Source organism: Abramis brama (assembly GCF_963993115.1).
Source record: "Abramis brama genome assembly, chromosome: 14".
In the NCBI taxonomy this organism is placed as follows: Eukaryota; Metazoa; Chordata; class Actinopteri; order Cypriniformes; family Leuciscidae; genus Abramis; species Abramis brama.
In genome coordinates this window covers 18727721-18745880 of record NC_139976.1, presented here as the reverse complement: position 1 = coordinate 18745880, position 18160 = coordinate 18727721, and the positions used below count along the sequence as shown (strand labels likewise).

Here is an 18160-nt window from a genome sequence, read left to right as displayed (position 1 = left end):
CTAAAATCGGTCACTTGTTCACACATTTACTATTTTCTACATAGTGAATAGAACATAGTGCCCTATATAAGGGATAGGGAACGATTCAGACAGTGTAAATATGCTTTCCATTGGGGCGAATGAAGTCTGGTTTCACGTTAATGTCACTTGAACCACTGCAGCGCACACAGTCTACTCCGGTGTGGTGAAGTGATAAGTCCCTGCTTAGGACCCCAGTAGTATGCCTGATCAAAAGCGGTTCTCGCGATTCTTAAAGTAATCAATCAAACTTTAATTCAAGTAATAATCTTTTATTTTTATCCCGATTATTTATATAGTTTAAGTGAAAGAAATTGCATTTTTAGATATGTTTTGCGACATTGTTAATTGTTATTAATCAATAAGGCATAATATATATATTTTTTTAATTACAAGCATGTCATGTCATAATTAATTCTTAAACAGAATTATGCTTGTATCATATTTGTTATCGAAGTTTTTTATCGAAAAATATCGTAGATGGTGAAAAAAACATTATCTCTAATAATTTTGGATAGCTGTATGCTATGCTACTATCTAAGCTAACTAAAAAAAACACTAAGAACGAGAAATGTTTAATTTCACAATCTATAGCTTCGGTTATATACTATTATAGAACATATAAGTTAAAATACATTAATGGTTGTTATAATGTATAGTTCAAATAACTTATATAATAAAGTGATATCTGATTTGTAACCAGGCACTAAGCAGTTACCCATTAAACATGCTTTAAACCAATCGGATTGCTTGGGTCCTAAGCTGGGACTCATCACTTCGCTGGGACTCATCTTGAGTCCCACTGAGGCACTTCAGTGGGCCTTTAATCGTCTTTTTGCGGATCCATGTGAATGGGGAGAACTTTTCAGCTTGTAGTACATTGTTGTCATGTAAACGTACCCTAAGATTACTCATCATCAGACATGAGGTTCCACAGTGATGTCAAGTCACATTTATTTATATACCACTTTATAAAATACAGGTCGTTTTAAAGGGTTAGTTCATCCAAAAATGAAATTTATGTCATTAATTACTCACCTTCATGTCGTTCCAAACCTATAACACATTTGTTCATCTTTGATACACATGAAGATATTTTTGATGAAAAGCTTTCTGACCTTTTTGCCGGCATTCTGACATAGAACCCGGAAGCGCCGCACTGTGTTTACAGCGTGAACAGCGTTGGAGACTGACACGGAAGAGAAGAAATTATTGAAAAAAATAATTATTTTTGTTTGTGTTTTGTGAAAAAGTATTCATAAAATGAAGGTTGAACCACTGGAGCCACATGGACTATATCAATATGTCTTTACTACCTTTCTGGGCCTTGAAAGTGAAAATAACATTGCAGTCAGAAATATCTCACTGTCGAGTTCACGCGCATAGGTTTAGTTACCTACACTGTTAGACTTTTCTGTAATTTCTACAGTTATTTACTTTAAATCCCCCAGTATTATACTGCTATTTCTCTTTACAGTAAATAACTGTGTTTCCCATTGCATCATGGGAATTTTCTGTGACGTCTAACACCACATACAGAGACTTACTGTATTTTTTAAATTTGCTGTATACTACTGTATTTGTCTAACACCACATACAGAGACTTACTGTATTTTTTAAATTTGCTGTATACTACTGTATTTGACGTAACGGCCTCTCTGGCAGGCACCATTCCATCTTGCTTTTTATTTCCTAATTTTTGCCTTACACCACGTGTCTACAACGCTATAACAGTCAGAGGATATTGGACACATTGAAGCGACCGGGCCGGACCATTAATGCAAAATGTAAACCTGTTTGTCCCTTGCCAGAGATAGCGCGAGCGCTTGGACTCGGAGTAACGTTACCGTCCGTACGTCCGAAATATAAAGGCGCATCACTATACACTGTCTGGGATTTGTCGTGTCTCGCCGGAGCATCCAGTGTAATATCACTGGGACTGTCTTTTGCTGGACCGCGCCGTTCGTGTCTCTGGCCCGGGGAATAGACGGAATTCACTTCACCGAGAGAGACCAGCAAGCAAGGTAAAAAAAAACATTCTGTGTGTGTTGACAGGAATGTGCCCAGTTTAACCAGTTATACTCGTCAACATGGCGGTAACGAACTTTACCACAGTAAACTGCGCTAACGTTTCATTGTACACACTTTGTTGTCGAGTTAAAATACGCCAACAAGCAACGCTTAGTTTACATTAACAATAAATTAACTATGTGAAATTCTGTTTTGGTTGTAGATAATGTTGGCCTACTGATGAGAAAATAACATTGTATGTTAGCTAACGTTAATTTTTATTTGGCTAGCTGCCACCTTTCTAGTTTTAGCATTAGTTTGCAAACTATAACATATTATAGTTTTTATTCTTATTTTATGGAATTTAATATTTACTTCCATTTTTGTATGTGTTTAAAGGCAACTGCAATAAAGCGCCAATTCGCGCCAGTGACTTCTAGCAAGATTCCGGAGATAAGTTAACGTTAGGCCATTTGTGATATATTTTGACATAAGTTTGCTGAAATGATTAGCAATATGTGATAAGTGCTTTGGAGCCACTGGTGCAGACTAGGTAGCATACAATATCGTATAAAATCTCTATAAAACTGGCTAACTTTATATCAAATAAGTGACCTTTGCATCATGTCTAACTTTATATTTATTGCACAGCAAATGAACCAATCAGAAGATGGACCATTTTCTATGTTCAGTCTCACCAGATTAAATGTATCCAGGTAAGCACTGCACTAAAACTCTCACTAATTCATTCATACCAAATCTAGCATTCTAAACAACTTAAGTTTATATTTTTGCATTATTTTGATATTTTATTAGGCAGAAGACTCTCTACCATTGCAGTCCCACCTGAACAGGAAGGTCCTAATATCAGTGCACAGGTGGGTTATCTACTGTAGGAAGGAGAACGGTCATCACTCAGTGATTTCTTGCATGTGTCTTAATGTATATTTGTCTCAGACAGGGACCCCTTCACTGCAGATGAGCTGAAATGGGCTAAATCATCGATGTCAGTCTTTCTCTCTATGGATCTCAGCATTTTTGGACAGAATTTAGGATTTGTAAGTATTAAAATTTAATCTGGAATCATTTAATTTAGTTCAGTTGAAATGTTTGAATATGCTATTGCCAAAGCTGTTTACAAATATATATTCTTAAGTTATTGTAGACATAATAATAAAAATGTAAAAAAAAGGAGGTTAAAAATATTTTGACACTAATATTTATTTCTCTCTCTCTCTCTCTCTCTCTCTCTCTCTCTCTCTCTCTCTCTTACAGTATATAGTGTTGGAACCAGGCTCTCCTCTGAAGGACTGAGTACATTTGTGTTTGTGGACACGCACACAGATCAGGGAACATTCTGATGTTGTCAGTCAAGTTCTGAACAGGAACCAATCTTTGGAGAAGTTCATGTATTCGCAAAGGTGGACAAAAACATTGTGTTGACTTTTTAAAGATTATTTTGATGATGATTTTTACTCGTAGAAGTAGAAGTAGACTGAGGGGTAGACAGTCAGACATTGATAATAATAAGAAATGTTTCTTGAGAATCAAATAGACTTCAAAAACATTAAGACACTTAAATACTTCTTTTGGCCACCAGTGTACACGAATCCAACACATTTTTGTAAATAAGTGAAATTATTTTGAAGGTGGGGTTATGTGTCATGTATTGTGAAAAGAACTGTGTTTTGTCCTGTGTTGGACATTTCCTTTTTGACTGCTTAAAAATGTATTTATATTCTGCAGTTTTATGAATGTAATGGTTGATATTTCATTATAATACTTGTATAAGCTAAACAACCAGTGACTCTACATTCATTTTGTCAAATGCTAACGTTTTGTTTATGATTTTATGTATGTTTTTAACAATGTGTGCAGTGGACAGCACATAATGTGTTAATTTAACACGTCTACACATCTTTCTGCTAACCTTTCTGACATATTTACTTTGTTAAAATCATTAACACAATGAATGAGTTAAAATTAACACAAAAAACGTTGTCCCTAAACTCACCCATTAATGTGTAAAAATTCCACACATCATTTCCAGCATTGGCAGACTGTATATTTTGTGATATATATGAAATGTTTTAAATAAAAATATGGTATTTTGTAATAACTTTGTCTAATTGGTTTGTATGTTAGTAGTATTTATGTAGGATAAAAATAAAATTAATTATATATAAAAATTATGAAATCTAATTTAGTACAAATAAAAAATAATTACAGTAGTGTACTGATTAGCTTCGTTTTTACAGTAATGCACTGTATTACACAATTACAGTACCATACTGTAAAACTGAAAACGGAAATGTACTGTAAATCTTAATTACAGTAACTTACTGGCAACACTGTTGCCAGTAAGTTACTGTAAAAAACCCTTGAAAAGTCTAACAGTGTATGATCACGCGCATGAACTCGACAATCGACTACTGTGGACTTCGACCGAAAACAGGAAAGAAATACAGGTATGTGCGCTGGCTGAATTAACTTCATTTTTATTCATATCTTTCACATCTACTGCAGTCAGATTCACCCGTGTTCACTCTGAAGGAATCACTCACATTGGCTGTGCACTTGTAATGACACATCAAGGATGTTAAGAGGCTAAAAGCAGGTTTAAAACTTGCCCCATTGAAGTCAACAGGGTGCAAATTTTAAAAAGAGGATAACATGGTGTAGGCAACACCGATTTTTGTCGTTGTTCTCTGTACTGACAGCACTCCAAATTTACCAAAAAATGAGCTCAATGTTAAAATTGACCGGAGTTCTCCTTTAAAGCAGCTTCACAATAAACAGGAAATAACAGTGTTAATGTAAAAATGTATCAATTATGAAAACAAAGGTAATTTCTACACAAGACAATATATACATTATTCAGCTCAATTTAGTTCAGTGTTGTTTCAGTTCGGGTTAATCAATGTTGCAAATTTCATCAATTATGAAGCTAGTTCAGTTTAGATATCAGCAGCACTACAGAAGGCAACAGTGTCATTATTCAACTCAAGTCAGTTCAGTGTTCAGTGTCAATGTTGCAAATTTGTGTCATTATCCAGCTATATTCAGCTAAAATTCTGGTCTCATTCGAAAGTGTCAGTGCAGTTAAATCAAGAATATTACTGAATATTAATTGGTGTCATTTAAACCTCAACTTTGTAACTTTTAGTGAAGTCTTCTGACAGTTGTCTCCCAAGTGATTGTTGTCAGCATCAAATCTGAGAATGATAACTGGGATATATAACACTAAAGCCATTTGTCCTCTTAAAATAGCTGTTTGGGAGGGGTTAGGGAGGAGAGCATGCGGTAACACAACTACGCTTTCATTGAAACTAGTTTCACTTATTGTTCCTGTAACTGTTATGTACCAGGAAAGCAAAGGGACATAAATATGATCGACAGCTACACGTCTACCTTCTATAATTAGTCATAAAAGGATTAAAATAGCTGTTCAGCTGAGGCATTCAGATTCAGAATACCCAGAAATTAAACTTGACTAACCATTGCCATATCAGCTTTATTGGTCAAACCCTGACCCTTGCTTAGAGCTCTACTTTGGTCAATATTATGGCATGATTGGACCTTACAGTAATTCTACTAGTTTGCTTACACAAGAATTTGCATTAGTTACTGAAATTTTGTTTTGTTTTATTCAACAAGTATATAGGCCTATTATTTAACATCACTGAAACAAACTAAATACATCAATTCATACCAACATCAGGTAGAATCAGGTAGAAATAGCTCTAAGGTTACAATTGTACGTTACACTTCGTACACTATTGCACTGTAAATGAACTGTTAAGGGCCGATCACACCATGAACGATAACCGTACCGTTTAAATAATCATTCTAATTCTATGAGATCTAATTCTGTTCTTGATGTGTTCAGGCTTTAACTCTGTATTAAAACAGCACAACAATGATGTTTTTAAAATGAGTCCAGTCCTTGATTCTCATTGGTCAATACAGCGTTCCAGCTATATTATTATTTTTGCTGCATCTTCATGCAGAAAGATGACAATTAATGAATTAGCTTACTGAAATTTTGTGTACTTTTTTTTTTTTTTACATGTTAACCATATAAGCAATAAGGAAATTAAGGCCATGTTGTTTATGGATATCACAGCCAAAAGTGTTGTGCGCCATGAAATTAATTTCTATAAAAGCAAGACAAAGATCATAATTTCAATTCCATAAAATTCCTCTGCTTTATAGGATGGAAATTTTGACAGAACAAATAGCCCCAATATTTAGATGAAAGTAACAGAGTAAACTATTCTGGGAAATTAGTTATATTGCTATTGTTATTATTTTGGCTCTTGACATGACCTTGATCAGTTAAGCATCAAACTTGTCAAAGAAGAAAGCCCATGACTCATAAAACATTGAGAACTGCCTGCGAATGAATAAATATGTACAGTAAACCATCTGTTGTAAGTAAATATGACTGCAATCTGCAGCAATAATCCCACATTACAACACTGTCAAAGCATACGCAAACAAAATCAATAAACTCCACAAAAGCATAATTAAATAGATATATTTATGACTGTTGTATAATAAACAGGTGAATGCTTTGGCAAGGAGATAAAAAGAAGTGGTGCTGGAAGGGGTGAGTAAGTAAACTTTATTGTGCTCAAACAGGAAAAAGAATAAATAATATTTCTCCTTACAGGAAGAGCTTTTGTCATAACCAAGAAATTGACTCCATGTTTATAACCTGTTTTTTGAAGACCCAACCTAATGGTGAACTTGAGACTGAGGTCCGATTGTAAATTTGAAATAGTGCACATGGTGTGCATATGGACTAAAACATATTCAAGCAAGCCAATAAAATCTTCTTTTAAATTGGTATTGTTTATGTCAAGCCTTGGTTGTGGATGCTTATCATTATTTGGAACATATTGTGGATTTATTACAGCCTGTTTGGGTTTATCTTAGTCTTTAGTCGTGCTTGTGTGTACTACCCACATACCCGTGACAAATAGCTGTGTCTTAAATACTGTCATTTTGTAATATGCTAATTATTGAAAATGAGCATCCTGATATGACTTCAACCTGCATATGGGCCCTTGATGTGACTTGCATTCACTGCATTGTTCACAATTACTGTAATCACACAAAGAAATGTTGCTCAATATCCTGAATAGTCAATCATGCTGACAAGCCAACATTTATCTAACCTTAAGATCCTCTAGAGGAAAGAAACTATGACCAATCAGCATCAAGATGTCAAATTGAATTAAAGCGAAACAGATAAGTGGAGAGAGCTTTTTCTTTGTTTCTTTTATATGCTTTCAATAGATGGATTCTGAAAGAGTATGCTGATATTGTGTTAATGTAATGAGACGTGGCATAGTCACAAAGCAGGGCATTGTTAAGTAGCTACTATAATGAAGTATTTTATAATAAATAAAATCATGTTGTACAACCTAAATGCACAAAAAGCTATTGTCCAAAGTCACCCAAGTTGCTCTTTCTTTAAAGATACACCCACACACACACAAAAGACTGTTATTACAAAGAAATCTCAGAATACGACTGACTGGCAGCTGGTAGTTGTTGTATGTATCAGCAGACACTCAATACATTACGTTTTTTAATTTAGAGAGATTGATAAAAGGATGGACGGATGTGATATGAATGCTTTTCCCAGGAGCTTGAAAGTTTGCACGTAGTACTTTAGATAAGAAAAACAAACGTGCAAAGTTTCTTCCTTGTTCATCCCATGTAAATGAGACCTGAGGCAGACCTCAGATAAATAGAAAGTAGAAATCTTTTGTAACATTATAAATGTCTTTACAGTCACTTCGAATCAACTTAATGCATCATTGTTGAATAAAATGATTCATTTTTATAAATAAAAAAAAGATCTTACATACCCCATACTTTTAAATGGTAAAGTATGATGGTTTCCACAAAAATAAGAAAGCACAACATTGTTTCCAGCAGTGATAAGAAGAAATGTTTCTTGAGCTGCAAATCAGCATATTAGAATGATTTCTGAAGGATCATGTGACACTTGAAGATCATGTTTCCTTGAAAATATAATGTTCCAGCAAGTCTGCTTGATCAATTACCAAAGAAGCATGTTAATATTAATCACGAAAATATGATTTTTTTTAATCAAAGTAATGTGTTGCAACATATCTTCGGCCTCCTGAAAGCTACAAAACAAAACTAAAAAATATAATCTGGTGCAAGTTAAAGGCAATTTTTGATCAACACAGAAAAAAACAAAACAAGCATTGACTATTGATTATTCTTTTTTTTTCTTAGTCTCATTAATGAAACAAAGGCATACTTTGTCACAACGTCTTTCAAATCTATTTGCAAATCTAATGCAAATGTACTATTATGAGCAGAAGTGTCTCGATTATATTGACAAATCAACAAAATATCTTTCAGGTCATGCTCACATTTCACATGGCAAGAAAAATAAATGTATTGTAGTGAAAAATATATAAAATGATGCTTTAATATACTATTATTAACATGACAAAAAAAAAATTAAGCAATTGGAAAACTATTTAAGCCGTATTTTAGAAATATTTTGGCAACTTTTATAAGGGACTTTCTTTAGGGTATTTTCCAAGTGGTCATCACATTGTTCATTACTGCAGCTGGCTCCAGATCAAGTCTGGGGGCACGTGTTCCCCCTGGTTCAGTGGGTGGTGCACGAAAAGCACGTGTTTTGGGGCCTTCATCCGGACAGCCAAAACGTGCGCTTGGGCTCCTTTTCCAGGTGATGATGTGTGCATGCATGAGGCATGACAAACCCTCACTGCTGATGACCTTGAGCTGATTCTGCAGAGGAGTTTTGGCGGTTCTTCAAGGCCAGTGTGACGCCAGCAGCTTCAGATCAATGTTCCAGCTGTCTGCCCTCTCATCACCCTCAGTTTGAAGACACACCTGTGAGCCCCACTTAGCCTGTCCACCCCCACAAAACCACCAGGTCATCATGGGAAAATTACTAAAGGATGACAGGCCTGAATGAACTGCTCACTTTGGTTGTTTTGATGAAAAGTCATTATCCGTTACGGGAAAGGTACTCCTTAAACCGATAAGACTAAGTTAGTCATCCAATTTTTTTCTTTCAGACTGTTCATAAATGTTTTAAGTCAGGTACATAAAAATGTAAATAGGTTTTAATTTGATACTGAAAAGTAAGACCGATTACCCCTGACTAACTGCTAGTTGGTCATAGTTCTTAAAGGGATAGTTCACCCAAAAAATCTTTCAATTCACCCTCATGTCTGTGTCACGGGTGGTTGCAGGAAGGCAGACGGAGATGAGGATATATTTTCCAAAACGAAGATTTAATGTAATAAACACAGGACAGCAGAACAGGTAACAACACACTAAATGTAACAGAGATCAGACGAAGACTGACAGAACAGACAGAACTTAAATACAAACACAGATTACACTGATTAACAGAACACAGGTGATACAGATGAAGATGATTGACTAAACAGGTGATACAACTGAACTGATAATGACAGTAACCATGGAAAGGAAGGAGTGGCGGGAAAAGAACAAAGGAAAACAGGAACAAATCAAAACACAAACATACACTGACATGTGACAATGTCGTTCTAAACCCGTACGACTTTTGTTCACCTTCCGAACACAAATGAAGATCTTTTGATGAAATCTGAGAGATTTCTGTCCCTCCATTGACAGCTACGCAACTACCACTTTTACGCTTCAAAAAGTTAATTAAGGGATCGTAATCCATATGAATTGAGCGGTTTAGTCCAAATTTTCTGAAGAGACTCGATTATTTTATATGATTAACAGATTTAATTTGGTCTTTAGCTGCTTGACGCACTAGAACAAACCTCATTGGTTCTTGCGGAAGCTCAAACGTGCTGCGTAACATGAGAATAAACCTCATTGGTTCTTACAGAAGCTCAAACATGCTGCGTAACATGAGAATGAACCTCATTGGTTCTTACAGAAGCTCAAAAGTGCTGCGTAACATGAGAATGAACCTCATTGGTTCTCGCAAGTCAAGTGAACATGCTTGGGCTTCTGTTTACAACTGATGTGAGAGTTGATGAATGTTTATGAATAAAAGGCTAAATTCAATCTGTTAATCATATAAAGCAATCGTGTCTCTTCAGAAAATTTGGACTAAGCCGCTCAATTCATATTAGTTTTGGATTAGTTTTATGATCTCTTTATGAACTTTTTGAAGCGTCAAAGTGGTAGGGACAGAAAGCTCTCAGATTTTATCAAAAAGATATTCATTTGTGATATTTTAAATCAACGACTGAGATCTTCTTAGTTCTCGCACACACGTCGTTGGCGCTCTCGTGAACTCAACGTCAGAGACCCACACAGAAGAAAATGAATAACGTTAGTTGAATAAAGTCGTTATTATATTTATTTTTTGCGCACAAAAAATATTCTCGTCTCTTGATAAACTTAAGGTTGAACCACTGTAGTCACTTGGACTATTTTAACAATGTCTTTACTAACTTTTCTGGGCCGGCAGAATGCTACCTAGCAGCCTGAAGGAGTGAGCCAGCTCTCAGATTTCATCAAAAATATCTTAATTTGTGTTCTGAAGATGAACAAAAGTCTTACAGGGTTGGAACAACATGAGGGTGAGTAAATTACTGACAGAATTTTCATTTTTGGGTGAACTAACCCTTTCACTTGATTGCTATGATTAACCCTATTTTGTTTACAGTCTATCTATGGTTTAACCTAGTGAAAAATCTATAGCCTAGAGATAGATAGATAGATAGATAGATAGATAGATAGATAGATAGATAGATAGATAGATAGATAGATCAGCTAGTGTTGCTTGTTTTCTTGTAGCACAGACAACAATGACGTTTTATCATTGTCAAAATTATGTCAGAAATTTTCCCACATTGGTTTGAAGACAACACTGACGTTACATTAGGCTACTGACAGATTAATGTGTCATTAGCCTACTTCTCCCATTCTCTCTCACTCAATTTCGCACGTGCCCGCAGCCGCTTATCAGAATAGCCGCCTTTTTTTTTTTTTTTTTGCTTATCAGATTTCTCTTTCACTGTTCACTCACTCAATTTTCTTTGATCACGTGAGATAAACAACACGCCCATGGCTTTCGGCTGGCTATAAATGATGATGATGGTGATGCTGAAAGAGAACAAGGAAGGAGAGATATCTTGTGATCTCGTTCATCAGAAACAAGAGTCAGCTATGTGTGACCTTCGCTTTCCTGTCGATGTCCGTCTTATCGGAGTAATGAAAAAGGACAAGGACAAAGTAAGAATATGATGTATTCGTAGGATAACTTTAAATACTGACAACGCTGTTGAATGTAGCGTATGATTATAATTGTTTGTTTGTTGATTTGTTACAGAAATACATGACATCTGTGCTATGGTCAGACCAGAGTGAGGTGATAGTGTACCGATCCCTCCGAGACTTCAAAACGCTCCATGTACGTTTAACAGTCATCTACTTAGCTCAGATCGTTACTACAGGGTTGCCAACTTTTCAGTTTAGCTCGGAGTGAGACTTCTCCAACGGGGTGTGGTAAGACTTTGGTCTTACCCCCCCTACCCCAAGACTTTGGGGTAAGACTTTCCCTCTCTGGCGTGCGTGCGCGCGCTATCGGTTTGGAGCACAGTCTCTGTCTCGCATGCGTGCACTGCTCACTCTAGATTCCGGGAGATTTTAACTAATTTGCGCCATAACTAGTGGTCTATCCAGTAGTTAAGAGCCTGAATTGTTTATAGTAATTCTGAAATTTAGTGCACATGAGTGAAAAAAAAATACAGCACAGAAGAATGTCTAATTTAGCGTGAGATTTCTTTGTTAAGCGTGAGAGCGTGAGATTGAGGCTGAATGCGTGACTGTCACGCCAGATGCGTGAGAGTTGGCAACCCTGTTACTAGACGTGAAAAATTCGTTATTTATTTACATTTCTTTCCACCAGAGGCAATTAAAAAAGAAGTTTCCGGTGGAAAACCAATCTCGGAAAGAGGATAGAGTGCTACCCAGATTTGGAGGTATGATTAACAGTTTTTTTAGGTGATTAAATGTAACTAATGTTGAAACATCTAAATGTACAATTTTTGGTAACACTTTATTTTACAGTGTCCTTGTTACATATACTTACCATAGTAATAACAGTAAATTATTCATAATTACAAGCAACTAACCCTCAACCAAATCCTAATCCTACCCTAACCGTATAGTGTAGTTGCTTAATATTACTCAGTACTTAAATATATAATTACACTGTAACAAGGACACCTTAAAATAAAGTGTAACCCATTTTTTTTTTGTAACCCATTGTTTAAGCCTGACATATAATATCATGCATAAAATAGTAACAAATTCCTGCATTTACATACTTTACATATTGATGATCACATTGCAAAGCCTTTCAAACAACTATTCATCATTATTATAATTATAATATTTCATGTTGGAGGGAAACAGCTGAACTTTGTCTGCATGTCTGCAGTACTCCCATTAACCCCCTAGAGGGCCCTGTTAAAGACAACTCTTTTATCCACAGTGTAATTGTTTTGTTGTTCATTGAGATTTCTGTTGTTTACAGCTCAGTGCATAATGCCATCATTTCAGTTGAAAGCTCTGGCTAAGTCAGTGTCTCGTCTGAGGAATCTGGAGAGCTACTGTTCCACCCTTTTGCAGTGTGACACATCGGTTTCACATTCCACAGAAGTCATTCAGTTTTTCCTGCCAAATGAGCAGGAGCTTCTGCCAGAATATACCCAAAACAGGTAGGCCATGTAGATTATTGCCCTGCGGCAAATAAGTAGGTAACTACAGCATTCCAAGAATATGTAGACAGTAGGCTATAGCTCACTTCATATTTCTGATTTGATCTGTTTTGGTCTGCAGACTTTAATATCCGTGCCAACCTGCTGGAATGTGTTTGTGCAGTAAATGTCTGTTAAAGCTGTTCTTTTCTCCCTACAAGTGTGATGATTCTGCAATCAAACAGCATCCCCACTGTCAACAGAGGACCTGACTTGGCAAATAAACGTCTGAGCAATGGCAATGTGACCCAGCCTTTTATGTCCAAGACATATCGATGTGTGGCTCCGTATGAGACTAAAGATACAAAGAACAAGCCCTTTAAAGTAGCTGTGGATGAAAGACTGGATGTGCTCATCAAAGACAAAGCAGGTATGTCTCTTCTTCCTTAAATAAGTGAACTTAAGTTCATAGTGCAGATTCTTTACAGCTTGTTAATATTTTTTTATGTGGTGTGATCAGGTTGGTGGCTTGTCGAGAATGAGGATAAACGACTAGCTTGGTTTCCTGCTCCTTACCTGGAATTGTGTGATGAGGAGGAAGAAGAAGAGGACGAAGAGGAGTTTGACTCGCCTACTTTTGAAAGTAAGATACAGCTGTTACATAAGCGCTCTGTCGTATTGAATCTCCAAAGATAACCTTGCTAACTGAAATTTTTTTCCATTCCCCTAGTGTCTCTGTACTGCGCAACAAGAAGTTACACATCTAAAAAAGAGGACGAGCTCTCTCTCAGCATCGGCGCTGTTGTGGAGGTGTTACAGAGGTCTGATAATGGCTGGTGGCTTGTTAGGTAATTCAAGTTGTTTACTCCAATTGCACTGACATTCAGAGAATTTTCTGAATTATTTTAAGACAGATGGCTGCTAAACCTTATGATTGACTTACCCTAGCAACCTATTTCCTACATAGCATGTCTTTTGTTTCTTCTGACATCTTATGCAAACTTAAATCTATATTTCATATCCATTTATCAATTTATTTGGCAAGTAACCTTGCAATAAGCATAATATAGTCAGTCAGCCATTATTTAAAAAAATACAGTTATAAATACATAAATATTAATATCATTTGAAAATGGTTTTCTCTTTTAAAGGCCCCATGACATGAAAATTTCACTTTATGAGGTTTTTTAACATTAATATGAGTTCCCCTAGCCTGCCTATGGTCGCCCAGTGGCTAGACATTTTGATACGTGTAAACCAAGCCCTGGGTATTTTTGAGAAAATGAAAGCTCAGACGGGCGAATCTAGAATCTTCCCTTTATGTCGTCATAAGGGGAAAGGTCACCTCCCCTTTCTCTTCTTTGCCTGCAAAGAGAATTTGGCCCACCCATGAGAAAATGAGCTGCGATATTGGTTTTTCCATGGCTTGCAAACGAGCGAAGCATGGCAGTTGCTCAGTGTTTGGATGTACAAATGAACACAAAAGTATTTTTTTAGTTCCTTCATCCGAGCCTCTGAAGAACCAGTGGGTTATGTGAACTTCTGATGTGTAATTGTTCAAGTTCAGACAGATAATCTTTCTCTCAAAATTGTTCAATGCTGTTTATGCATCAGTAAATCAAGCCAGTGACTAAAATATCAACTTCACATCGTTTCTCTTGGTAGGATGAAAATAATCTTATTTAAACTGTGATTAAAATATATACAGAAAGCGTTCAAAGAACAATCCCTTTCCAGTCGCCCAAGCTGTCAATCACACAGCGCGAGTTTATCTGGACACTTGCCAAAACTCGTTATGAAATCAATGACACTGTTATGCTGCACAACAAAGCCCTTACTGTACTTGCCTCATGTTTGTATTGTTGAAATCATTAGTGAGAGTGCAGAAACTGCTGCAATGATAAGATCTTCATTCACGCGATCAGCAGGCTGTCATCTGCTCAATGCTCATTACTGCAACCTTTTATGTGATTGGAATAGATCTAAATACTTAAAAAACTTCTCACGATTCGTTAATCTCGATAGCTGTAATAGTAAAAACGTATAATAGCTGTAATAGTAAAAGTTAGTGATGCACCGAAATGAAAATTCTGGGCCGAAACCGAAACCGAAAATTTAGGATGCACTTGGCCGAAAACCGAAACTGAAGCCGAAAATGGCTTCTTTTAAAAACTTATATATATATTGCTTGAATTTAATGGATCTGAAATGAAAAATCACAATATAATAATCAAACTTTTATTAACAGTTACATAACAAAACATAAAATATTTTTAACAATAAATATAAATAATAATACCAAATAATATTATTCTTCAAGTTTTATGTTCCATCAAATAAAATAGTTTTTTTTAAAAGTTGTGCAAAAAAAAAAAATCCACAATTTTGGAGATTTTTGCAGAACAAATGTTACATATTGCAACTTTGGTGTCCTTTCGTATAGGGCTGTCACTTTTGTGAAAAAAAAAATCCTCTTCGATTTTTGAGACATAGGCTAAGTGTTCATTGAATCGTTAGTAAATTGCCTATATTTGGCATTGATCCGTTTTCAACGCCAAATATAGGCAAATCCACGGACAACTAAACAGGCATTAGGACGAACGTAAAGAGGGCGCTTGAGACGCGCACAAGTCAGCAATGTGGACTGCCATAACATCAATGAAAAACATTACTGAAGGCTAGGCTACATTATGCACTATATTATGCAGAAATTGTGTGTGTGTGTGTGTGTGTGTGTGTGTGTGTGTGTGTGTGTGTGTGTGTGTGTGTGTGTGTGTGTGTGTGTGTGTGTGTGTGTGTGTGTGTGTGTGTGTGTGTGTGTGTGTGTGTGTGTGTGTGTGTGTGTGTGTGTGTGTGTGTGTGTGTGTGTGTGTGTGTGTGTGTGTGTGTGTGTGTGTGTGTGTGTGTCAGAACCTGCAGTTGCTGTGTGATGTATAGTGACGAGCTGGACGCGCTCAGAGAGAAGGCCGTTAAAATCGATTCCCTATTTTCATTTTCCAAACTTGTGTTGGTTGCTCCGATCAATTGTGCAATAAGTGACAGCCCTTTGACATGCTTAATCTTTGATAGGCAGACGCGTGATAACAGCTCGACCGTGAGTGAAACCTAAGCGCTTGCGCACGGATGGGAGGGGCGGGTGACATTCATTTTCGGTTTACGTTTTCGGCTGTTTTTTTTATTTCGGCCGAAAATTTTCGGCGGCCGAAATTTCGGTGCACCCCTAGTAAAAGTATTCGAGAGAGTTCCACATGTAATGCTAGCTATTTCATATGCAAGCATGTCAGCCAATCACAGCAGCGTTTACACTAAAGTCTCACACAGACACGCCCCTTCAAACAGAGTGTTCAAATCAGGCTAGGAAAAATGCCTTTTATTTCTAAATTATTTAAAAAAATTATCTTGAAAACATACTAACATTATAAGGGCACCCCAGGAAACATTATAAAATAATAAAATAATCCATGTCATGGGACCTTTAATATATTTTTTAAATGTAATTTATTTCATTGATGGCAAAACTACATGCCATTTCTTCATTCTCACATGATCCTATAGAAATTAGTCCAGTGTGTTGAGTTTTGACCAGTAGTGGATGGATGGATGGATGGATGGATGGATGGATAGATCTCTAAATGCATAAATTATTATTTCTAAATGTACATGATGTGTCTGTCCCATACAAAACTTAACCTTAAGCTTGTATTCCCTGTGCAGATATAACAGAAAGGCAGGCTATGTGCCCTCCATGTACCTGAAGAGCTACAGCAGCCTCAGCTTTGGCCTTCAGACTCTTCAGAGGAAACTTCACAGCTCTGCTATCAACGTGTCCGTCAACAACTCTTTAAAACTGGAGCCTCAGGTTCGCTCACGAAACAGAATGGATAGTTTCCTCAGCTCCAGCTCTCTGGAAATGCTGTCAGAGCTCCAGAGCCAGAACAGCGATCCGGGACAGCACGAGGAGTCTGGCAGCTTCAGCGATGATGGAACCGACTTCAGCTTCAGTTCCTCGGACACCACCTCCATGAGCCCAAGCATGTCCAGCTCAGAGTGGGAAGAGGGCCTGAGACAGCAGGATAAAGAGCCAGACAGTATTGATAGTGGTATGTCCAGTGGGCAATCCAGCCCCATCAGCTCAGACACTGGCCACCCTATGAAAGGAGTCGGAGCTCCAAGGATACCACCCCGACCACAAACTCAGGAGATCCTACGCCGCTGCACGACCTACACCCGTAAAGTTGCTCTGGCAACCTCTGCACGCCTTGCTCCTGAAAGAGAAATCATGAACGATGGAGGTAGAGCTTGAAATGAGTGAGAGAGCGTATGGGTGGAGAGACTTTCTACCTATTTTTGGTCATCTTTGAGTCTTAAGATAAAACAACAATATTAATCTGGGTTCATTATAATCTCCTTGTAATCATTTTTGGGGCTAGATTAGTTATATCTCAAATAAATCATTTGTATTATACATAACACGTTATGGTAGTTATAGTGTACATATTTAGTTTTTTAAAAAAAAAATCTTTTTTTTTTTTTACTAAACTTATATTCAGACTGTTATATTGTCTTGAAGTTAATAGTATTCCATACTGGAAAAAGTTTTTTATTTGGACCTTTGCTTGTATACATATGTTTCAATAAATGTTTTGACTGCATTTTAATGATTCTGATGTCATGGGATGTTTAATTGAATGTGGTATTTTAATATATAAAGACATATTTGCATGCACAAATAAAGCATTATATACATAATAGTATATAGAACACTGTAAAACACAATACAGAAGCAAGCACTAAAGATATGAATCATTTCCAGATCATAAAACACTGATTGCCGCAGAAACTGTAGTGTAGAAAGTTTCATGTTCTTAGTGTAGAAAAGATGTGTCAAAAAATCGGCTCTGAGGATTAAGACTTGCAGTGTAAATGCAGCCTAAAGACTCCCATAGCACTTTCCCGAACAGCACTCAAACATTCCTTAAACAATGAGCTTCACACGAATCACCTGTGCACATTAATTTCATTTAGGGAGCACCCATTCACATTAACCTAGGGGCATGTACGTTAAACATCTAGTTGTCATCATACTGTTCCCTGGCTTCATACTGCAAGTCTAATTATATCACTATCAGTGTTCAGTTTGTCTTTCTGAAAATTCCCCTGTGTAATTATGACGGTAAGCTAGACAAGTCAGCAAGTTGGTAATAAACTTTAAACATTAACATAAGGAGTGCCGAAGATTTCTTTATAGGAAGCTGCATTTCCTTGCATGAAAACAGACATGCGCAGTAACAGTTGGTCACCTTTTATTGCTTGTTTGTTGATTATTACTATATTCTAGAGATGTGTACGTGTTTGAGGACACTTGTGGTGACAAAGTCAAATTCTTCTGTCAA

General features: G+C 36.6%; 1 protein-coding gene and 1 long non-coding RNA gene across 3 annotated transcripts; both read left to right on the top strand.

Moving 5' to 3' along the window:
- The first annotated feature begins 1652 nt into the window (after positions 1-1652).
- LOC311096525 lies at positions 1653-4142 on the top strand. 2 transcript variants are annotated; one of them, XR_014609050.1, is made up of 5 exons: positions 1653-2042; positions 2428-2744; positions 2845-2906; positions 2990-3086; positions 3304-4142. It is a non-coding gene; the product is annotated as an uncharacterized lncRNA (long non-coding RNA). The 2 variants fall into 2 exon arrangements; XR_014609051.1 differs by having other exon boundaries at positions 1879-2042; positions 2986-3086.
- Positions 4143-11183: 7041 nt separating this feature from the next.
- On the top strand, positions 11184-17429 carry noxo1b (NADPH oxidase organizer 1b). Its single transcript, XM_084135646.1, has 8 exons — positions 11184-11298; positions 11396-11476; positions 11975-12047; positions 12605-12788; positions 12989-13197; positions 13288-13410; positions 13498-13615; positions 16482-17429. The coding sequence occupies exons 1-8, from the start codon at positions 11233-11235 to the stop codon at positions 17068-17070; spliced, it is 1443 nt and encodes a 480-aa protein (XP_083991772.1). The 5' UTR covers positions 11184-11232; the 3' UTR covers positions 17071-17429.
- The last annotated feature ends 731 nt before the right edge of the window (positions 17430-18160 follow it).

Coding starts and splice junctions, on each gene's coding strand:
- noxo1b (XM_084135646.1), top strand. CDS start 11,233: ATGTGTGACCTTCGCTTTCCTGTCGATGTCCGTCTTATCGGAGTAATG. Junction 12,048..12,604: donor AGTGCTACCCAGATTTGGAG/GTATGATTAACA, acceptor TGTTGTTTACAG/CTCAGTGCATAATGCCATCA. Junction 12,789..12,988: donor CCAGAATATACCCAAAACAG/GTAGGCCATGTA, acceptor TCTCCCTACAAG/TGTGATGATTCTGCAATCAA.